At 42.6% G+C, this 24771-nt stretch overlaps 1 protein-coding gene across 2 annotated transcripts; it reads right to left on the bottom strand.

The window, feature by feature from the left end:
* Nucleotides 1-5295: 5295 nt before the first annotated feature.
* LOC119222138 (oxysterol-binding protein-related protein 2-like) lies at nt 5296-23283 on the bottom strand. Of its 2 annotated transcripts, none has more exons than XM_037478518.2 (14): nt 23189-23283; nt 15397-15772; nt 13096-13222; nt 11808-11883; nt 11564-11698; nt 10926-11023; nt 10650-10832; nt 10335-10442; nt 9440-9529; nt 9142-9262; nt 8591-8716; nt 8322-8445; nt 7841-7931; nt 5296-7331 (listed from the first exon to the last, which is right to left on the bottom strand). In XM_037478518.2, exons 2-14 carry the CDS (start codon nt 15431-15433, stop codon nt 7229-7231), a joined length of 1419 nt encoding a protein of 472 aa, XP_037334415.1. In that variant the 5' UTR covers nt 15434-15772; nt 23189-23283; the 3' UTR covers nt 5296-7228. The 2 variants fall into 2 exon arrangements, with proteins under 2 accessions (XP_037334415.1, XP_037334416.1); XM_037478519.2 differs by lacking the exon at nt 23189-23283 and adding an exon at nt 17536-17558.
* Between the last annotated feature and the right edge of the window lie 1488 nt (nt 23284-24771).

The following is a 24771-nucleotide window of genomic DNA, read 5'->3' as shown; positions in this document are numbered from 1 at the left end:
ATGACCTGGGCAGCCCCCCCTCCCCACCTCCCACCATCCCTTGACCTTTTAAACCTCCTCAACCTTTGACCTCCCACCAGTGTAAATACCAGATGAGAACCCAAGTCTGCTTTGAACAAACAACATGTAAAAATGAAGGACATATTCTATATAACATGTAAATCTGAAACACGCTACTAACACACAACACACACACACACACGCACGCACACAGGCACGAGAGAGGCCTTTGCACACTACACAGTGACACAAGCTGGAGCGTATGCAAGCCTGAACCTCCCTACCAGAAACCTGTGCTTTGTGTGCACAAAACAACAACAAAACACATAACGAGCAAAGAGCAGTTGCTGATGTGAATAATAAATGAAAAAAAATGTGTGGACTGTTTAAGACTCATCAAAAAAATAGTATTCGGATATTAAAAAAAAAAAAAGATAAAAACATATTGGTCTGTGTAGAGTTTCTATACATGTTGTGTTTGTAAAATGGAAATGACATCAAAGAAAGAGGGAGGACAGTATTCTTGCTTCCATATCATTTTGGGGGAGATGAAGACGGTGAGATGGCAAATTGGACAATGAGGATGTGAAGAAAAGAAATATAATAAAATAACCGGAATGAAAAAAAAGATGGTGAAAATAAAACAGAATAAGGTCAAGAGCCTAAAAATGATTGCAAAGTGTTCCATTCACTGTTGTAAGTGCAATGAGCTAAACTTCCTGTTCCCCCCCATTGTAAAACCTTGTGTATGTTTCCGTGTATTCCTCCTATAAATGGGTGTAGTAGACCTGGTGCATCATGCCATGTAATGTGATGAATGACAAATTATGACCTTACAATACATTTCAATCAGGAAAATAAAGAAAAGACAAATAAAGAAAAAAAAAAGGTTTTGTGTAATCTTTTACTGCATCACAATTCAAATATCCTCAAATTTACCCTTAATTTTAAATCAAAGTTAGTTTACAACAAAGCAAAGAGTGAAACCTACTCCAGCATCCACATTAACTCAGTATTAGTTCATGTGGATTAAGGGCAGTTTTGTAGGGACGGTTTCTCAGTAAAAAAGTACCAAACAAACTGTTCAACATCTGGTCTTTGCACAAAGGACCAACACGACCGGAGTAATGATGAGGGTATAATGCTTCTCTTTAAACTATTTGGTTTTTCTCTCTCTCACACACATGGATTCAAAATCATCAACAGGTGTGTGGTGGAACAGTGCAGGGAGATAGCAGGAAGGCTGAAGTGTGGAGGATCCTCAGTTCAAACCTGCTCTCTCAGAAGGAGGGATTGGTTGCAGTCAGGGCTTCAAACTGTAAACTTTGAAACAATTTTGAGGTTTAGTAAACAATCCCAAGGTCTAATATGAGAAACGGACACAATGAGGCATGTGCTTGAATAGCACAATGGAACTACTGAAGGGCTGCAGGCTCCAACCTGCTGTCTGAGGTTGTGGGTTCATGCCCCTTCATGCAGACATCACTTCTGCTTTGAAAGAGTTTTGAGGTTTGAGTAGCAATCTCATGGTTAAATACAACAAAGGGTTGGTTGGTGTGTGGTGAAGTAGCACAGCGGAAGAGCTGCTGACATAAGCCCCTGCACTGCACTTGAAGGTTGTGGGTTCAAGCCCAGATGTGGAAATAGCATTTAAAAAGAGTTTTGAGGTTTAGCTCACATGCTCAAGGTTAAATACAACAAACAAAGGCTTGGTTAGTGTGTGGTGAAGTAGCACAGCGGAAGAGCTCCTACCACAAGCTTGCACTGCATTGAAGGTTGTGGGTTCAAGCCCAATCTTGGGTTTACTTCAGGTTTGAGTAGCAATCTCAAGGTTAAATACAACAAACAAAGGGTTGGTTGGTGTGTGGTGAAGTAGCACAGTGGAAGAGCTGCTGACATAAGCACCTGCATTGCACTTGAAGGTTGTGGGTTCAAGCCCAGATGTGGAAATAGCATTTAAAAAGAGTTTTGAGGTTTAGCTCACATGCTCAAGGTTAAATAGGAGAATCAAAGTTGCCAAAATGTGACCAGGACTGGTAGTGTAGGGGTGAGTGCAGGGTGCCAAAAGCCTCTGTGCGCACCGCCAGTGGGTTCAAATCCCACCCGCCAAGTCTTGAGCGCACTACCGCGGAGGTAGTTGTGGGGGCATTGTCCCCACTGGTTGTTTCAGAGAAGTGAACCCTGGGGGTTATGCAGAAACACAAGGCGCGTTCACTTGGGTTATGATGGCATTGTCAAGAATGATGAAGAATCTTTTTGATGATGAATTGACTAAATTTGATGTTAATTGCTAATTAAGCTTTTATCACTTATTAGCCATGCTACGTAGCCTATAGGGTTCCACCTTTTTGACGGGAGAGAAGGCCGGATGAGTCAGTAAAGATGAGCAGATGTGTCTCATTCAGTGGTCACACTGACATGAAACGTATTACAGCCTCTGAGGGCATTTTTCAAGACAATCACATGTTTGTCTACTTCAGGGCATCCTGTGGACAACCTTAAACTGACAGTCTGGCACAGGGTGTAGATTTGTTTACCCTTTTTAGTGCATCCACCCTCCAATTCTCTGTTACATTCAAATTCAACTCACTTGTGCCTTTACCAATGCAGGAAGGATGAATAGCATGGTTGATCCTCCAAGATGCACCAATCCGTCTCTGGGGCAATATCCCATTATGATTTTTTATAAATGTCAGTTACCCAAAACTAAAAAAGGATTTAGGAAGAGCCACCATGTCCCTTGAGGGTTGAACCCAGATAAGGTTTAAAGTACAGAAATTTGGGGCATTTGGCATTAGTGACAGGGACGTGTAGGTTGCTCCATCTAAGATCATTCCAGTCATGTCATGGGAAAAAAAATATTGTGAAAAAAGTCAAAATATGTAGGGTCAAAATTTAATATATAATATATATATTATTAGGACCGGGACTCGATTACAAATATTAATTTATTAACTAATTGGAGGCTTTATAATTAATTAATCGAAATTAATCGCATTTTAATTTCATAAATATTTGACCTGAGAACAGTGAGAAGTAATTTTTTTCACATGGATTTTTATTTTTGTTCAACCAATTCCAGCAGACAAGTGTAGAGATAGCATATTTAGAAATATAGTAGGCCTACTTTCAGAAATTCAGGTAGCCTATAGGTAAGTAGACCTTCTGTAAACTTTGTTTTTTTAAGTAGACCAATACTTTCAAGTACATTCAGAACATCGGTTATTTTGTCAGACGTGGACTTAAACCAGTCATGTGGTGCAGTGTGGGTTGGGTGTGGGTCCTTGTACTCGTAGTTGGGCTAACGTCCACGCTAGCTGCTAATTGTTTTGCGTTGAGGTGATACTTGAGGCTCGATGTGAATTCCTTGTTGCACAGCTTGCACACAACCACGCTCTTATCGACGCTTCCATCCGTGTGTTTATTATAATCAGATTTCCCATTCACGGGGCCAACCGACACGGTCTCATCAGCTTCTTAGTTCATGTTCACTGTGGTTTGTTGTTGTCTGAAGTCATGAACGCTAGTTGGTGCTCCAGTATAATCGGTCCCCCCGAAACTCATCTAGTGAGAAACGTTCCGCGGTGTAAAAAATAAGTGTAAAAATGCGTAAAAAATGTTTAATGTGTTATTTTTTGTGTAATTAATTAATCTTAATTCACATTGTAATTAATTAATCATAATTAATGCGCTAAAGTCCCAGCCCTAATGTATATGTATATATATATATATATATATATATATATACACACATGTATCAGGGGAATTCATCATGACTATTGCAGATCTGGACCTCTTCTCATTCAGAGCGCTCCTTCAAACCTGATTTTGTCCTGCAGATGGGTCCCTTGGATCCCCCTCGAGAACATCCACCATTGAACATACGGATCAGACCACAGGCAGCCGTGTTCTCGGTGTTTCTACAGACACCGGTCCACAGATGAGGATGCTTCGGAGCACAAGCGTCAGAGTGAGAGAAATAACTTTCAGATGAGTCCGGCCCTGTCGAGAAAGAGGGTGTTAATGGGTCCGTTCACAACGGGAGTGACACTAGAGGCTTGTATCTGTGCGTGTGGGGATGTACAGGAGGGTGCTTCCATGGTCCAGAGTGAACAAGTCATGTTCTGTTGTCTGAGGATACTCAGTAATCTGTCACTAAACATCTAGTCTAATTCTTTGTTCTAACTTCCTTTGCACTCAGATTTTTTATTTATATGTAAAGGCTTTAATTATATATATTTAATTATTTTATTATATATATATATTCTATTGTTTTTTCATTAAAGTAATTTGTAATATCTAATGTGTAATCATTTTCTTCTAAAAAACAGAAAAAGCAGACACGTTTTAAACTGAAATTAGGATTTATTAGTCAACATTTCCGCTCGTACATTAATGTGAAAATGTCCACAGATTGGATACAGTCCCCCACCTGAAAATAAGACAGCTGGTACAATTCTCTCACCAAAAATTGCTTAAATACTACAACAAATAAAGGAATCAATCTCACAAAATAATATGCCATTTTGCTTGCGATTACTTCTGTGCAGCACTTGTACAGATACGACATTGAAAAAGCCCGTGATACAGTCCAGGAGAAGGAGAGTCAAACTCAACAAAGAACCAACACTCAAAGCAACAGACGTCAGTCTGAGTCTCGCACAATTTCACCAGCTCAAATTACTTTACGGTCAACAACTATTTTTGTTTCTGTTTGGGATCATTTACAACTGTAGCATTTAGCTGCTGTGAACTTCCACTCAGGTAGTGTTGATTATTCTGTACTGTTTTAATGACAAATCTACCTACACACTTTATTGACTAGTAAATCAAGTGTTAAACTGGTGACTGATGTTCACTTCAAGCCCCGACAACGCGCTCTGCTCCTCTATGAAGCACATTCATGTTCCGTTGAAATAATTAAATGATGTACTGTTTGAATTAGCTAAAGCAAAAAGAAAAATGAAAATTTCATAAAACCTGGATCATAAATAAACAAATAAAAAAAGGGAATGTAAAGAGCAGGCACTAAACATTAGACATAGAGGTAAGTTTTTAAAAACAAAACACACAAATCAAACATTTAAGGTGATACAAGATGTGTCGCCCCCAAAAGTTGGAAGAATGTCCTTTTCCACTTGGAATATATTAAGAAAAAAAACTAAGAAGGCCAAGAAATCAATTGCAAAGCTTAGCGGCTCAACATGTGTGTCTGTGCTGTTGGGGGGGGGGGGGTGCAAAAGTTGCATAGAGTTGCTGTAGTGAAGTCCATGATGGCTCCTAGATGAATTTGAGACCAAACGGAGGGAAGCTCAATAGATGCCTCCATTCTCATTTAAAGGGGGGGGTGTTTCCCCCTCCCCAACAAAAGCTCTGGAGCAAAGTGCCATTTTTTTTTTCTTTTGTGAAAAACATTCTCACCAGTGCAAACAGGTGTGCAGGGAATGTGAGAGGTTGAGGTGTGAAAGGTTTTCATTATACGAACCGAGGGAGCCGAGCGCAGCAGCAGCAGCAGCAGATAGTGAAGAGTTTCTGTACAAATACTAGACGTCCAGTGTGCACAGCGGCCGCCCTCGGCCACTTGATCCGTTCATTTTGCGCTAACATTCATCCAAGTACTTTTAATCTTTTTTAGGGTTTTCTTTTGAAGAAAAAAAAAAAAAACATGGACGGATTCTGAGACGAGCCGTGGGCCGTAAAAAGACGACAGTTTGTTTTCCATTTTGAATCTATAGTTGTTTTCATCATTTTTGTAGAGGATCCCTATACATAAACATCCAATCCAGCTGCACAACATCTAACATTATGTTACATTACACCGACATGATTGTTCTTTATTTCTTTTCTTTTTTTTTACCCTGCCTTAATGAGCGAGATTAATAGCAATAATGTAAATATTGAGGGTTCACATTGTCAAATTCCCATTACTCACACAGCAAATACACTCGCTCTCTAGTGGTTAATATGGCTTGATAAGTGTCTGTACGGATTAATACACTCACACCGTGAATGGCAGGTATTTAAATTAACCCGCTGTCGTTGGGGATGTCATCACTGTGGCTCAGCGGTGGCGCTTCTAATGTAGCAATTAAATATTCTCTAATAAAATGTCAAACTCCTTCCATAAAAAGGGACAGATTTAAACTCTGAGTAAGATTTCGTCTTGGTTTCGACTTTCTCGGTTTTGTAAAGACAAGCTGTACGAACCACAGGACGAGTGTCACCTCTGTTTAGACCATCGGGGGAGGCGCGGTGAGCCGAGGCTGCGTACGAACGTTCAGGTCGGTGTGTGGCGAGTTCGCTCAGGGCCGCTCGTCCTGCCGTAAAGCGCCACTGGGACAGACACACGGGAGGAGACGCTGAACCCGTCCTCTACTCAGAGAGAACGTCAGATCATCGCGTGGTTTCCTTTTCCGATCCCAGATCCGGCCGCAGCACATTCCAAACACCGGTTGTCTGGTAGTCGAATTCTTTCACATGAGCTTGAGCGGGTTAATGGGGGGGGGGGGCATTGGCCAGTAATGAACTCGTGCTTGCAACGTGTGTGTGTGTGTGTGTGTGTGTATGGATATATATATCTATACATATACATGCAGAGCTTCTAAAAAATAAAGAAAAAGCATCCTCGAGATTCATCTTCAGTCAAAAGAGAATTCACATCCCTGATGTCCCTATTGACTGGAAGTCCGTCCATGTCCATAAACCATTGGTGTGATTATTATGCTTTACTTCATGTTGGGCAAACTGGTATTTATTCACTAATGACGCGCAGGAGGGTTTCCAGAGGCTTGGCGGGTCGGTGACAGTTCGATTGTGAAGACGTTAAACATTCAGATCGGAGTTGGTTTTCGTTTTGCGTGCACCAGCTCTGCCGCCGCGATGTGTCAGAAATAAAAAGATTCTTGTGCTCTAAGCGACGGCGAGCCGAGAGATGGGAAAACTTTGCTCGTCGATATGCAATAAGAAATCACAAAAGCAGAGACTTGACGTGAAGATTTAAAAAAAAAAACAAAGACCCGAAGCATGTCGTCATGCGGGTTAAGAGCAGTGACGGGCATGTGGGTCCTCGGTTAGTCTTCCCACTCAGCGCGGGGAGGGTCGGTCATTCGAAACATGGCGACAATGGAGGCCGTGACATCAAGACGGGTACATAACATTTCTCTCCATTTCATGACAGGCAGGTCATTGCGGGGTGTAGAGGAGGAGGCGGTCGAAGGCTACCGGGCTATCAGTAGATCTCAGGCAGGTCTTGGTATTTCCTATTGAAGTAGCCACCAGAGTACAGCCAGCCCTGGGAGTTGGTGTACGGGTTGGTGCCCATCTGAAACCACCTAGGAGACACACTGAGATTAACGAGGCGAAAACGCACCGCAATACATAGAGGCTGGGCTTTCTGCACAAGACACGTGCATCAGCCTTTGAGCAACTGAAACAGGAAGTGCACAGCGGGTTTGTTTTCCCCACGCTGACCATCCACAGTACAGAGTATCAGTGTAACTTCTTTGCCATTACTGTCAGCAGAAGTAGGAAGAAACAGCAGATAATAGAAAATGGTCTGAATGAGTGACAATCTGTTGGGGAGGGAGCAGAAAAGTTGTCTATTGCCACTTAGTTTCTAAACATATATTCTTTTAGATCTTTACCAACATCAAAAAATCTGGACATTTTTGAAAAAATACTATCAAAAAGAGTATAATCTTCACATCACACTAACAAAGCTCTGCACAGATGGGACATCATTTCAGTGGCTTTGTAGTCATTTTAAATCCAATTTGAAATGAAATCAGCGTTGCTACATTGAATCAATGGCACTGAAAGTTAGTACACGCGTGTTTCCCACCTGGTGGTCCACTCCTCCTCATTCTTGGCTCTCTCCTTTCTGGAAGCTCTCTGTTTCTCCTCCAGTCTCTCCTTCTCCTTACTGGCCTCTTCTGCAGAACAACACACACACGCAAGGTCTGCGGATTGTAGCAAAAAGGACTTATAATAAATATTTATAATTCTAAAGAAGCAATGAGGTTTCATCTTTTATTTCTTTATTGAATCATTAATGGAGATCAAGAAGATGTCATGAGATGATGACGCAGAAGCACGCCAGCAGGTGGCAGCATTGTCTTATTACTCTTTGTAGTCACTGAAGACGTACTTGGTAGCATCAGTCATTTATGTTTTTTCCCGGTTGAACTGAGAGAATTATCTGTACGAGTGATCTGTGTTGGATGCAACATGTGACGATCATTTTATCTTTGTAGGTTTCTGCAGGGCGTTGCTGCCACCAGGACTCCACCAGGCACCGATATGGGACTTTAAAATCAAATTACCCATTCTGCCGTTCTCCATGGCTCTGATGTCCGGCCTGAAGCGACAGTCTGTGGGGGCCAAGATGGCCTCCATGCCGGGCTCCAGCTCATTCAGAGACATTGCAAAGTGGGTGAAGTTGTACATCTAAGAGAGGGAATTGCGGATGTGTTCGTCAATGGAGCCTCAGGGACGTTTATCTTGAACGACTTCTAGCTGTTCTACCAAAGACTCACAACCTGCTTTTTGGCTATTCTGGCTTGGCAGTGTGTACGTGTTTTTTATTTAATACCTCAGCAGACTGTGCCGGTCTGGAGTCTATCCTCCAGAGCAGAGTACTTCCTGGAACCACAGAAACCGTCTCCTGGGCGTCGGGCATATCGTCCGCGTCATCGTTCTCCGCTCCCTCCTGCTCCTCCTGGAAATGACACACTTCTTTGTCACCGCTGTTAAAATCAATTTGCTCAGGGCTAAAACGCAGTCACACATCACATTGGCCAGGACTTGATTCAAACTGTATCCACAGGAAGTGCGTGTCACATCCTTCAGTAGAGTTATTAGAGAGATTATGCTTCACTACAAATGACCTAACAGACTAAAGCTGAAGAGCAAAAAGATCTCAACAGCCTCCACGAGCCCCGCGGTTTACCTGCTTGAGACCACACAGACTGCTGTAGATGTCATCAGGAACTCAAGAGGAGAAATTATTATTAATGGCACAAAGACTAAACAATTGTAGAAACGTATAGTATAATATTCATAATAATAATAATATTATGGCCTATGGGAGTAAAATGAGCAGTACAGAGTGCCGGTTCGAGGATTCTTCTAAATGGTTCTCACATTTTTCTGCTTCTTGTTGTCTCCTTTCCTCTCTGACTTCTTGTGGGCCTCGTAGGCCTGAGGGTCCACACTCCACATGCACTCGGTCCACTTCCCATAGATGACACAGTGCTTCTTTTTACTACAGAGAGAATGGTGGTGTTGGGGGGTGTGAGGGGGAGAAGAAGAAATGAGGAGAAATGGTAGATGAGGAAGAACACCTCTGTAAACGTCACAAGCTCTAAAACGATATTACATATTGCTTATTTCTAAAGCGACTTACAGACCATAGCTACAAAGTGGAAGAGTGAACTCTGACCTCTTATCCTGGATGTACCCTTCCACTCGGTGCAGCTCCTTGCCGAACATCCCACAGGGCTTGAAGTTTAACACACACTTGTCTCCAGTGCTGCACAAGAGAGAAGAAGAACCTACCGTCATCTCTGCCGTACCTTTGTCTTCCATAATACAAATCTATCTAAGTAAATAGGGAAATCAGGGCCACATTGTGTCTATCACACAAAGCGTGGCGCAAAAAAATAGCACAATGCAAGCCGTGCAGAGCTTCCTTGGATAAACAAAGGTTTGTTTGCCCGAGAGGACACCCAGAAAGAAAAGAAGCTGCAGTCTGATGTACGCCGGGGAACGATGGGACAGAGAAAAAAAAGGAGCCGGAAGCTCTGTGAGCAACAGATTTCACAGAGTTATTATGAATGGGTTTTATATTGGAACTTGTGTGTGTGGCTCAGCTTGGTCTTTAGCAGCAAGAAAGGTCAATAAGCACTATTGATGAATTGAATTCCCTTAAAAAATTTGAGCTAATGGACAATGCACTTTATTGCCTACTAGAAATGGAGAAACAAAAAGGAATAACATTTGTCATAATTCTAAAAGTGAACATTTATTTGCTTTAATTGCTTGTGAATTGTATCCATTTGGTAGCTTCAATATAGTTGCAGTTTGTTGGAATACCAAGGAAATTGTGAGTAGTCTTTTTATTTTCTGACATTTTACAAACTAAAGTGTTAATATCAAAACAGTTGAACGCTCTTGCCCATTTTTTTTTTTACTGTAACTTGTTCAATCCGAACTTCTTTCAAAAATGATGTGTCTGATTATAAAACAGTGTTTGTGTCACCATGTTTAGCACGCCAACAACATTAAAATGATAAGGTGACAAACGTGGCCGACGACACCTCCCAAGCGTAGTTTACCTGTGGTTGACTATCTCCACCGTGCCGTACTGCTCTATCCATAGTTTTCCCAGGATAATATTGTGCACACAGCAGTAAGGGTTACTCCATGTGTACGCCTCGTTGTGCCTGCAGGAAAGCAGAAAAGACGGATAGAGTTACAATCGAGGCGGGATGAAGGGCAGAGAAAAACAGAGGAATTAGAAAAAGAGACACAAAAGAATGACCGAGGTGATAAAAGATTAGGAGGCAGAACATTGGTGACGAAGAAATAACAGCAAAGACGATCGGGGAGCTGTGAAATAAAAACACTCTCTCTGTCTCTTCTGGACTCACTTGAGTAGCTCTAGCGTGATGGTCCCCTTAGGCTCCGCCTCAACGCTCTTGCCCCAGAACTTGAGTTTGGGGTAGATGGAGCCGTGGAAGACAAAGTCCCCGACCAGACTCTCTGCATGGAAGGCACTGACTGGTGGATGATGGGATACCTGCTCCGATATCAGCCGGAAGCCCTGATCTTCTCTACAGAGGACGTTGGAGAAAAAGGAGAGTAAAGGGTGTGCTGATACTGAGGGGCCTTCTAAAGGCAGTGTGTGTGTGTGTGTGTGTGTCTACCTAGTGAGCTCAAAAGTCTCTCCCAGCAGAGGGTTGAAGGGTTTCCCAGTTCTGTCCCACTGAGACGCAACTGCCGACACAGCAAAAGCAGCAATTGTCTGAAGACACACAATGTAAAGATCCTGTCAATGAGTGTGTGACTTGACAATTTCTATATACGTGTGTGTGTGTGTGTGTGTGTATTGTTTTAACTCCTTTGGAGCTGGGCTTGGTCAGTAAATGCATGTGTGTTTGTGTGCATCAAGGCTTTCATGAAAGTTGATTGACTGATCAGATACACTAAGGATCAGTGTATTACGTGTGTATCTAGAGGTCAAAAAAGTATTTTATTACGTAATGTATAATGTAGGAACACTACTTTTGAAATTGAATAAATCGATTATGTATATATAAAGAAAAGAAAGGAAAACAATAAAATTGTTCAAAAAAGTCAAGGCATAATCAAAACGTACCGAGGAAGAAAAAATATCCTTTTCAAATAAGTTAAAATATGAACAAAGATGTTTATTCATTCATTTGAAGTCCCTACAGTGATGGCCCACTGTACGAGTGGGCCATCACCTACTAAATAGGCATGTACATGATATAGATGGAGATGATGCAAAAGGTGTGTGTGTGTGTGTGTGTGTGTGCCTGACCTGCATGCGTTCTATGGAATTGGGCAGAGAGCAGGCTTTGTTAATGAGGTAAGTGTGGTCCATGTATTCTGTTATTCTCTGCAGGAAGCTCAGAGGCTCGTTGAAGGCGATGGGCATCGTGATCTTTGAGAGTTCCTGTGAGAAGCCACAACATGAAGTCCGTATTTCACAGAATAATTGATGAGAAATTATGGATGAACTAAGGCAGCAAAATCTAAGAAAACATTCAACAGCCAATTATTACCAGTCCGATGCATTTCTTCAGGATGCTCCAGATACTGACGGTGTTTCTAGAAAACATGGCAGAGGGCAATGATGTCCTGAAATGAAAGAAGAGAAGAAATGGGCATGCAGGTTCTCTTCAAAGATGAGCTTTAGCATCGCTCCACCAATAAAGGGAACTTCAGTTGAGACACATGGCACTGGTGTCGTCAGCAGCTCTGATAGCGGCAGGAGAGAGAGAGAGAGGGGGGGGGGGGGGAGGGAGAGAGAAGGCCTCTCCTCTCCTCTCTGTGGTGATCAGTAACAACAGTATCTGAACCAACAAACGGGTCAGAATGAACACCGAGGTTAGAATAAGTAGAGCATGTGGTCGGTCTGCTGGCCTTGCTTCATGTAGATGGGAAGAGAAATGGAAAAAATCACACATTCAACTGAACTTTTTCTGCCCCCCTCTGACGTACCTCCTCGCTGGTTTCTTTCATGCTTACTTCGGAAGAAGACATGATCGTATTCCACATACTGAGAAAAGTACGTACATGAATAATAATAATAATCACAGCACGCTTGTGTGGGGAATTCTCAGAATGAAAAGGTCCCAGGGCTCAATTCTTGCAGCTTCCTGGTAAAACAACTTGCTCCTGGCGACGAAATTCTGAGAAAATGTGTAAAGTTCTTTACAAGCTTTTAAAAATGTCCTCTTTCATGTGATCCGGGTTTAAAAAAAAGAACAAAAAAAGGAGGTTATTTCCATAGGAATCTCAGTCCTTAAAGTGACTTAAAGTAAACTATAAAAGGGGGGCCTTTGAAAGGCTTCGGTTTCTTCAGCAGAGGAGAAAATGGTGGAGAGACAAAGGACAAACGCTACGGATCAGATGGACACGTGATACTGGTGGTTGTAGATCTCGTCTCCCGCCCCCAAGGCAGTAATGCTAAAAAAGCAAATAGATTTAGGTTTGGGTACAGGTTTATTGCTTCATATGCCAACCAATATAATAGTATTCTTAATCATGGATATGGAGACCAGATTATATTATATTGATTCCCCTGTACATTTCATGCATATCAAGAAAAGTGTTTTTTCCTTTTCTCTCTTTATCAACCAATCAAATCAGCACTTGACTTCTCCCCTCTCAGCTCACAGGCAATTCATTTACAGTGATATTCTCTCCAACCCATACCACAAAGAGTTCTGACCCAGCCCAACACATTGTGCTGGTTTAAGTGGGAGGTTCCAAGACACAATGTAACCCATTAACAGATGTAACCAATGCAGGCTGCAGCTGGAATGAGGTGCAGGAATGCGCCGGTACCTGTGTTTCTTGATGCCGTTCTCCTGTGCCACCGAGCCGTTGTTCTTCTGACTCCTGCCATCAAATACCAGTGCGTCTTTAAAACTGGCCTCCGACACCCCTTCATAGGACTCGTCAGAATCCAGGCCTGTGGGACGGGGAGGTCACGGTTAGCAGAGCAGAGCACCCGCTCGTTCAATAGCGCAATAAAGGAGCAACAAGTTCAATAGATGGACGCACATCAGGCATTATTTTTTTATTTAGCTGGCAGTTGATTTGGACTCTAATGTGTGTATTAAATAATCCGTTGCAAACTACATGCATTTGCATTCATTTTGTATCAGGAACTTCTTGTCCGTGTCTGACAGGCAAATTGTATTGATTGCCTGTAAATGTTTACACTGACGAACCTATTTAAACCGCCTTTAAAAAACTGTTCCTGTGTTCTGTGCCTCTTTATTTGACAAGATTCCAAAGATTAAGACACACTCTATATAGTGAAAATAGAGAAGCATTTCTTGGCCTGACAGTTAATGTGATTAACGAGTTTGTGAGGATTATTTCTGGGGAAGACCTACACCCATGTGCTACTCTCCAGAGAACACAAGTATTAGGTGTTGCAGGGTGGCGCTGTGACGTCCTCAAGGTGGGGCCTAAACAACAGCTTATAATAGGCAATGTTCTTGTTATTATTGGGTGAACACACCCATTCAGCTGTGTGTCAAAAGGTATCCTTTATTCTTACCGTAGAAGGTAAGCGGTCTTTGTTATATAATATGAAAAGAGGAACAGAAATAATGAGGAACAGCCCTTCACTGCGTTGTAAATCTTTCAGTAGAATACAGTAAACATACACAGTAATTTGATCATATTCTCCAAGCCTCTTATAGCTGTCATGAAGCAAGCTAAGAGCAGAATGACATGAAACAATAATCACTTTGTTGCGTCTTCAACTCATTGTTGGACTCTAGGACTGATTGATTTAAATGCCCAAGAAAAAAAGCGACCTATTAATCAAGCCCCAAAACAAGAGGTCCACTGAGGAAGATAAACTAGACAATAAGACCAAGCTGAAAGCCACCTGGTGCCGATCGCTGCAGAGCCGGTGCACATGTACTCATGAATAATACATCTGCCCCGGTGTGCATTTGTCTCAGATCCGTAAGATGACCACAACCATGACACAAAAGACGGGCGGACTCACACGAACACACGCTCGAATCTTTCATTCATGTCTGCATGAAAACGGCAACCTGCATAAGACCCGACAATATCGAGGGCAAAACTGGAAGTAAAACGTACCACAACAATGGAGCCTGATTTTCCCTGCCCTCCTACCCAACATGAATAACAATTCAATAACAACTCAATTAAAAAAGGACACAAAATGCTGGTTACGTCAATGTTTCCTCCACAGTAAAATGTTGACCCACCACCTCTCTTATTGCTAATAATCACATCCAAGGAACCATCTGCCTTTTATTCAGGAAGTTCCAAAACCAATGGGAGGGAAGGACTGCTTGCCTAAAAATGCGTTTGCTCAGGGTTCATCCGTCACAAAGTGCCTCGTCAGACCGCTGGAATGCCAGTGAAGACGCGCCTCTAACAGCAAATAGCCATGATGACGCTGGAGGGGACGGAAAACTAATGTACAACTTCCTCGAGACAAAGAAACTACAGATGGCATTTTCGCAAATCCATTTCGTAACAGACCAATCCATGATATCGAGCTACTATAATGTTAGCATGCGTGGCGTCTCGTGAGAGTTGAGTTGACTACTTGTCTCTCCTCTCCACAGTAACAGACATCTGAAACCAATTCATCACGAATATGAGACCGGAAGAAATTTATGGCATTCCTCAAGACGGGGTATCAGATTAAGTTGGTTTATGTGCCGATATTCCAGACCATGTTAACCATTCCTTCCCTTTAATCGAGCTTCTACACCCTCAAATAACAAAGTAAAATTTAGCTAATGGACAAGCTACTAGAATCCAGGGTGCAGTTGACATTGATGATGGTGAATGCAAGACAACAGGCCTGTGAATTATCGAACCAATCATTTGACTAAGGCATGTTACGTTCCATTGAATGCTAACATGCTTCTATGATGAACACAAAAACACACCCATCTAATTAGGAATGACAGCTTCGCGGGCAAAAACAGGGTCACAATCTGATTTCACAACGAGATCTGCGGAAACATAATCCACAAGGAACGTTTGGGTTTTTATTTTGAGGCCGTCAGCAAAATATTTCCATCTAATAGAAATCAGCAGCACAGGTTTACACAAACACACACACACACACAAAAAACCCACCTGTGACGGCGTCGTAGAATTCATCCTCATTGTTCATCTTCTAGAGTCCAAGGCGACCAGTCGTTTGGGACAGATGGACTCTTAGCACATGTTCCTATTGGAGGCGATCCCTCAGAGTTCCTCGGGAGGGCGACCTGTCGATTAATGTCCCTCTGGAGTGTCGCCAAGGAAACAGCGCAACGTTGGGTCAGTATCCAGGGATCATCCAAAACCCAGAATGACGGCAATATCGTTTTTGCAGACCGAGGTACAATATCGGCCACGAGACGTCGCTCACAGCAGACCGGCTCTCGGACAGCACGCGTGGAACGAATGACGTCACGTCTGACTTCTGGTTGCGTTTCTTTTGGCTTTTGATGACAAGTCGATTAGTGACCTGTAGAGAAAGACGAGGACAACACACAGTTCTTGAGATGCATTCTGTAAAACCTGTTGCCACGTCAACAACGCAGCAGCAACCAGTTATAACCCGAGTGTGAGTGGAAGTTGGATCTACATGTAAGCCACCAGCTCAAAGTCTGCTTGCACTGACTGAGAGTTTTAGGCCAGTTGTTACATAAGGGGGACACCCCTGCAACAGGCAGTCTGGTTCTTCGTTACCTGCTGTCTGGCTCTTCTTCATTTCAAACTGAAAAAGCTAAATGGCTTCCTATTTTCACATACAAGTACAAAGTACAACTCTGACAGTCACAAAAGATGTATTATGATACAGAACATGAAGGAAAATGATTCGGGGCTGTGATCACAAGGTGGAAACTAGCAAACGCTGGAACAAGACAAATTATTAACTAAAAAATAAAGGTGTGGTTTTTAGCAGTCTTCTATGTCTCTGAGGTTTATTTGGGCCACGTATGAAACAGGTTTCTGTGTGGCTACTGGTTTCCTTTCCTCCAAGAAACAGAAATACATTTGGAACACAGCCCTCCTTTTGTTTTGTTGGCAGCCAGACATATTGGGCCTTTATCCGTTGGGTTTTTGGTCTAATTGGTTGCTGATCAAGTGATCAAGTGAATTTGTTTCATAACATTTAGCCCCAAATTGAACTTGCCCTTTATGCGATAGCACGATGCACACACACACTTTCTTTTATGGTTGAAGGTCAGCGAGCAGCGGCGACCCTTCCACATACAGGCGGATGGTATTAAACAGAAGGAAGTAGTCGGTCCGCCCTTAGAACGCTATTTGAAAGAAAGACTTCAGTGTGCTGACAGCAGGTAAAACCACTTTGGTTCCGTTTCTCTCCTCGCTACGACCTTTATGCAAACGTGTTTATTGATTGTGACAACTTTGTCAACTTTGCTTTCAGATCCATGGCCGAGTTTGCGTGCGACGTCACAGTAACGTTTGTCCACCCAAAGAGGACGTTTGTGCCACATGTTAAGACCTCCCCTCACTGCGTTAAGGACACATTGCTACAGGAGAGCCAGTTGGATGGAGAGCCACACTGACCTTGACCTCAGCCCACCAAAATGTAAACAGTTCAGAGAAATTCAGAGAAGTTCAAGGCATCCCTGAGATAGCACGTTTACATGTATGGAGCTCACGTATGAATTAATAGCCAACCCCAAAATATAATGTTTTTACGTCACAGCCATTAACACACGAAAAAAAAAGAAAAAAAAAAACTGTCAGCATGTGTATCAGACCCAAAGCTGATGATGTTTAGCAGGTTTCCAGAATTTAACAGCAAACCCTGATCATGGCACAACATCTAGGTCTCTATGTTAATTCCCTAAAGGCATGTTTACATTTCAGGAAGTAACATGGCTAACACACTTAACATGCAAATATTTCCAGCCCTGGAACGATAATGAGCCGCGTCAAATGAGAGCGAGAGGATGAAACTTGAGAACGGTTTGTCTCTAGTGAAACTCCACTGAGTGCTGTTGAATCCGTCCCTATTTTTGTCCCTTGCTTTATTGCCTTTTGGCTCCTGCATTACCTGAAACGACTGCTTTCCCGCTCTTAGCTGTGCCTGAATGTAGCACAAGACATGATGCCGACACGACGGCTCATCCTTCCTCAGCTTCAGACATCACTTAATGACATCGGCACTCGCTCTGCTACTCGAAACAGCTTCGTCCTTCAACGATCATCTACCATTTCAAAGCTGGTCAGCATGACAAATTCTATACATACCCGCAGTGAAAACAAATCATCTCATACAGGTGTCCACTTTTGAAGGTGAAATGCCGAACACAGTCTGTTGTCCCTTTCCCTTCCTGCCGCACAGTGGAATGGTTCTTACCTTTCCCAGTGACAGACCACGCCTTCAGCACACAGGTGAACTCTGGCCTCGGTGTTCACAATAGATAAGGGAGACCGAATGGGTGACAAAGCGCGACTGAAATGTCCCAGCAGCTCATACAAAGTGCAACCTTTAATCGTATTCTTTAAATCTAGGGTACTATCCAGTGTCAGAAATAGGTCTCCTAAAAGAGCGAGGACACTGAGGCAACCATCGGTCACTTCTCAAGCGCACCGAGTGTGGCGAAACACTGCCACGCCTAATCGTGATAACCTTTATGCCGCGTATTTATCCAGTACTTCATTCTTGCCCACGTTCAGCTAAGATCACGAGGAAACAAAGTGTTGTGTCGGCCTCAGAATGGACTAAAACCGGCCAAAACAGAGCCATTTCATCCATGCAAAGAAATATAGTCTTTATTTTCGCGGCTTCAACTGAGTGTATGAGATCATCTTTAGAGTAAAAAAGTGGCAGACGAGGACATGCAGAATCCAAGTGTCTCTGAATATGGCACCTGGCCCAAATAAAGCAAGTGCCTACCTGCCTATCTGAATAAAGCAAATACAGCTGAAACTTGCATTTGCATGAATAAAAAAGGGCCAGCATTTTCTCCTATATGGAAATATAGAGCATGAACATCTGCCCAGCTGCACTCCTTGAGTTATACTGTTATTTACGTTTCATTCATGCAACAGTATATCTTAATGTCAATGACTCATTTTTGCAGAACAAATATGTTTTTTGAATCCGATACCAGCATCAACACACACACGCACATCTCCAGAGGCAGAGAGAGCAGTTGCTGCCATGCTAAAGGGAGTCTTATGCTGAGCAACACACACACCTACTTCAATAGGTGACACACCTCTGCAGACTGTGAAATAAATACCACAAGTGTGTAACACACACACACACCTTCTCAGTTGTTCCACAGCTGGTTGTTTTTTCAGGAGCTCCCTTGACCTTTTATACACAGCTTGTTTTTCGCATGCAACCTGCTTTCTCCTTCCATCACTTTGCAACTTCTGAGCTGCCAAAAATGGATATTAAACATAAACAACTGCATCAAGTGCGCAGCAGGTGTGAGGTGTCCGCTCTTTGCCGACCAACATCCTCGCACATCCTTAGATTCCTTGGTTGAGTTTCTTGCCTTACCGACATTTTAGTGGAGTGGTATTTAAGGTACCTCCACTGAACTCTCTGAATATTGTTTGACCAGAGACCGGGTTGCATTTGAATTAAATCTATCAAGCAGCTGCTTTACAGCAGGTCACAGCTGTATCATTCATATTTTTTGATTATTGTTTCCCTCATTTGGCTGCATTGCAGGCGATACAGTTCAGAATCAGATCATCTGTGTCCCTCTCATTTGTCTCATACGACCACACTGTTGCAGATCACGTACTAAATGATATTGGTGGTGACATAATTATGTAAAATCATATGAGGTAGGCACATAGGTGCTAAATCTGAGAGTTGTCTCCAGTCTCACAAACAAGCCAGACCCCCTCTCTGACGAAGAGAAAAAACAATCGAATTCAAATGTTTTGAGATGTTCCTTTAAATCATCATCTGCTGTGTATCATCTATATTTAGTTACAACAGGACACATCGCTTCAGAGGGAAGTGGATGGGAAGTAGCGATCACAAGACCATTACCAAGAGAGAGTTGAAATGTCAACAGACCACAAACGACTTTCATCAAAGTACGACCGCGTCTATGAAATCAGATTCATTTGAGCTCAAATCACAAGATGCAACATGTCTGAGTCAACACACGAATTCTGCTTTCATTGGACTCCTTTGCGGTCACTGTCACATTTGTTTCTGTTCTCCAGCATGTAATGCTTTAAAACAAATCGGCAGTGGGCTAACGTGTTGCTCTCAATCTCACTATTTAGATGAATTAACCTACTAAAAAGGTTAGGAAAACCACACCTGTAACCGTCTAGTTTTTGTGATTTCTATGTACTGAGGTGGGACTAAGAAACCTGTATCGGAAATATGTTGATTAAACGTTGTAGTCTGATTCATGAAAAAACCTTTCCAAATAAAAGCGGAATCACCTGACTGCTAATAGATGACAAACGGAGCCATGTGCAGCGCCGTGGGAAATGAAAGATGCAAAAATGTCGGGCACATTGAAGGTCGTACCCAACAGCAAGGACAAGCAAGGAGATTTAAATACATTAAAAACATAAAAAGGAAAAAGAATTTGAAAACTTTTTTCTTCTGTTCGTAACATAACCAGTTTTATTCTACTGAACAAACTATTTGCAGGAAACCCAAAAAGTTTAGACTACTTGGGCAAACACTGAATATTGATTCCCATATTTCTGTCTCATTAAGTCTATATGTCAAATAGGTCCCTCTGGAGGACACGTTTCCTTCTTTACTTTTACCCTGTGCAACACCCATCTTACAGGTGTGGAAAAGTATTTTATATTTTAAATATTGCTCCCGTCTTCTGCTTTGGTGCTTTTGGGAAAGAAACTGTCTCATTCATAGGATGCCGAGAGCGCGCACGCACGCACGCACACGCACACACTGCATCAGCACATTCCAGTGATGAGGACGTCAACCGTGCCAGGATGACTCTTACTTTCAACACAGGTTTATCGATAGAAAGCCAGCTCGACACCTTGCCTCGAAACTTCTTTCTTGTGTTCATCCTCCATTGCCTTGACACGCCCAACTAAGTGCACAAAAAAAAAAAAACCACGGTGCTTTGTGAATCAGCATTGTTCGCCGCCGTGCTGACATGCGACTGGCTCAGCTGGCAAAAGTCCGGTCGAGCTGGATTCTTGCTTTGGTGCCAAGGTGTTCTGGTGGTCCAGCCGGAGACAATAAGTTGTTGTGCAGAGATGGAGTCCTAATTCGTTTCGGGGTTTTGACCTGTTGAATGCTTTAACAGCTCTGAATTAACCGGTTTCCCTCTAACTGCTCACGGTACACGTTGACATTTCTCGTCTTTATAAAACAATATAACAAGTTATGATTATATTCTTTTAGACTTTGCTGTTGTGTTATTGAAAAGGAAGACCACTAGGGAGCCTCTCTTCATCTTGATATATGAGGTGTTTGTTGAGGTCGCCTTCACGGAGAAAATCTGGGACAGAAAACAACCAGCAAACCTAGCTGCACCCCCTTCTTGCATGCTGTAGTGATGTTGGAGCCAAAAGCTAAATATCGGTCCCACAGATCCAAACCTACATGGTGTATCTCATCACCGATGTTGGCAGGCGGCTTCTTCTCTCAGTGCGTCCCTGCTGAGCAGAACGCACGAGCTAAACAAAGCGGAGCAATCACAATGCAGCGGCTGTGCGTCAAACCGGCTGCTGATTGGCTGGCCGTTACCCTGCTCTCATCATACATTATACATACTGTATTGTTTCTCTGTTGCCTGGATGGTTGCCTGGGCTCATGTGAGCTCAAACTTTGCCTTATCGTAGCGACATGCAGAAGATGTTACACGCACAAAAAAAGAAATGAAGCTTTTTTTTGTTAATATTTAGGCAAAATAGGATGAAAGCTCATTCCACTGGAAAGATCACGAATACTAATCACAAATTCCGCTTCTTCCAGTTTTTGTGCTTTCTCACCACAGAGGTTACTGGTCCTCCCATGGCCCTGCTGACACCTACCCCTTCTTACACCATTATTATTGTACATCAATACAATGCTTCACGCTGTTCATTCTGTACACATGACATGTCCATCGCGGGTGGGGGGTCCTCCTCTGCCGTTCTCCCTACGGTTTCTTTCCTTTTTTCTCCCCATCGAAGGGGGAGAACATGTCGTTCAGATGTGTAGAGACTGTAAAGCCCTCTGAGGCAAATTTGGGATATACAAAATGAAATTAATTGAAATTCCTAACTAACTAGAGCTGCAATATTCATCTCAACTGTGTTGACATGCCTTGCCAAATGTCCTTCCAGTTTGCTTAATTTGACGAACTAAAACAATACATATTGAACAATCCGTTCTTAAGGTGTCAAAGGAATTAACACAACAGCCAACAACCAAAGATGTCTCATCTGCAAGGGGGGGATGGGGGGGGGTGATACGTAGCTCCAATAGGATGCTCTACTTTCATAGCAACAAACTAAGATAATTAAGACACCTCAGGGATGAAGTTGAGACAAATAACACAATGAAAACAGCAGTAATTGCACAGGGAATGGCCTTGCGTCTCATGCAAATGGCACAATAAACCCAGCAAGTGTCTGCCGCTTCATTTTTTGTTTTATTTCTTATCTCAATCCTCCCGATTACTTGAATCTTGTTGTAGAATCTACAAAAACAAAAAGCCATTAAGATGATGATCTACTAAATAACACCAGAGTCAATAAACCACTTGCTTGGATAACCATTTGTTTCGGTACAATACAAGTGTGGTTTCATTTACAAATTTCGAAGAAAAAAAGAAACACGGGGAGTTCAGTTGCATTTTCATTTCATCAACGTGTTGAATATAATCGTAGCATTCAAAAATTGTCACCATGTTTCAAAAGCTAAGTGTCAGTTCTGTATGGAAATAACTCCAGTGGTAATTAAAATGCTTGCGTATGCAACGTAATAATGCTATCTGAAGAGACTCTCTGTGTAAGCTGTGTATTGATGTGTGTAGAACTGGACGTTTCTGTGAGAAAAAAAAAAAAACAAGTAGCCCTCTGGGACCTTCAACCGAATCTCTGCAGGCATCATCAGCATCACAAACCAGTTGATGCAGCAACACAATCTACCACGCAGAGCAGCTACACAACCTGCTGTGTGAGTGCACACCACCGGGTCAATGCCCTACAGTACACACACGTCCAAAACACAACCCTTCGTTTGGTCGAGGTGGAGGCGGGGGGGGGGAGGGGGTGGGGGGACGCGAGGGGACCGGGCGGCTGTCACGTAGCCACGTCACTCCTCCTCCGAACTGGTTTGGGGCTTTAAAAAGGACGAGGGTCCGCCTCGCACTTCACGGTGGGCAGATGCGAGCTGACGGTCGTACACCACCACCATGACAGAGCCGCTCCAGCTGGGCGCTAATAACAACCTGATGACCAACACCAGAGCTACACACAACCGTCAAACGGCTTGTCGTTACATGAAAATCTCCATTGAGAACTTAACAGCGTCCCCCCCCCCCCCCCGAGTGCTACGCTACCGTCAACCGCCGTTAGCACATACTGTTCTAACGACTAATGGACCCAGCGTGACGAGTCTAAACTTCACCAACAGAGGCCGAGCATTTCAAACGGAAGCAACGTAACCGCAGACAAGTAGAGCACCGCTCGTCCTGGACAACACACACACACACACACACACACACCTCTGACAGCTGCAACTTCGACGGGACACACCAGTGCGCTTCTGACAGCTAGCGTTGACGTTAGCGAGGAGGCTAGCAGAAGTAAAAAAACAAACAAACAAAAAAAACAAAGGTGGCTAACAAGTATAGTTTGACCCTTCCTTGTCACAAATAATACACGCTAAATGTGTCCCCTGGAGCAGGAGACTTAAGCGCGAGCCGTGAAATGTCCTTCGCCTTACCTCGGTGCTGCGTTCAGAGGGAAGGTTTTGACAAGTCCGCGCTATGAGCAGGAATTTAGTGTGTAGCCAAGGATTGACACAGAAGCGGAAGTCAGTGGCAGTGGGGGGTGTGATTTGCTGAATGAGAGACGTGGTCTCCGGCCAATGAGGTGTAGGGCTAGGAGCGCTTGCCCAATAATATGACACGTTTAATGGGCGGCAGAATAGAATTGATCGTGCCAAAAAATAATCATTACACTTTGTCCTGGGTTGCATTGTTTTATATAATTATATGGATTTTTTGCCGTCCGGCGCCGAACTTGTTTTGTTTGTTTCTTTGTATTATTATTAATTACTGAATTCGATACATCTATTTAGTGAGATGGTTTTAATAGAGTAGAATATTAAACTATAATATGGGGCTATTTTGTTTTAATGGTGATACTAGAAATGTTCTTAGCGACCAACATGAAGCCAGGTTGATATTCTGTAAAGGGTTGGACACTAAACATCACAACCTGATGGTTTTACATTCCAGATGGTTATCTTTATCTCTTAAACAAGATGAACTGAATATGATTAGAATGAATGGAATGGAATGTTTATCTGCTCTCGATGACATGTGGAGTTTTCATGCAAGCAGTTGGGTACGACATTCATGTTGATGGTGAAAGTGAAATTCATCAGGTCATAATGTTTTATTATGTTAACTGTTTTCAAGGAGAGAAGAAATAGGTTTGAATCCATAGGCTTTTCTGAGTTTGCATATTGAAAAGCTTTTCCATTGAAAATGTAACTTCCTTCCTCTATATTTTCTGCGTTAAAACATTTGGCTTCTGGACAGCTAGTGTTCATTTCAAAACCTTCTCCAGTGTGTATAATCGCTGTCATTAATAATGCAACGTATTAAGCATTGATATGTTTGATACAGCTGGCTGACTGCTTAGAAAATAGCACAGGTACAAAGAATTCGTCATCATCTGTTTTCAATGACAGCATCTCCATTACACTCTGTATTTCTGTGTTCCTGTTCTTGTGTCATTTATGTTACTAAACTACTCTCAACTGGATTTGTCAACTTATAGATTCCCTTATGGGATTCAGCTTATAATCACTTTGATAAACCTCATTCACTTGTAGTTGCTTGCTGGTCAGCCACACAAGTCGCTATGCATTTCTGGGTAGTCTAACATGAGCCATGTTGGTTATCTTTCCTGAACACAGAAAATTAAGAACATGAACCATATAAATGTTTTTTTTTAAGTGCTAAGCACTAAAAGTTTAGAAAGCATTAATAAAATAAAGCGGAAAGTGCCACTTTTGCTTGTTGTTGAAACTGAACTCGGCATATGAGCGCACCGAGCCAAGTGGAATCTTCACTGAAGCTTTGATATTGTGGGCAGCATCGAACAGTGAAGCAGTGTATCATCATCATCATCATCATCATCATCATCATCATCATCATCATCACATAACAACCGTAATGGTGTGATGAGTGGAAGTAAAGAGAAAAGAGGATTGGAGGAGTGAAAGCAGGAGAGGAGGAGGGAGAAAAAGGTCTCTATTCACAGCGGGACACAGTCATGTTTTTATACAACCAAACA

The sequence above is a fragment of the Pungitius pungitius genome, chromosome 1, assembly GCF_949316345.1.
Source record: "Pungitius pungitius chromosome 1, fPunPun2.1, whole genome shotgun sequence".
In the NCBI taxonomy this organism is placed as follows: Eukaryota; Metazoa; Chordata; class Actinopteri; order Perciformes; family Gasterosteidae; genus Pungitius; species Pungitius pungitius.
This window is presented reverse-complemented; position numbering and strand designations above follow the sequence as displayed.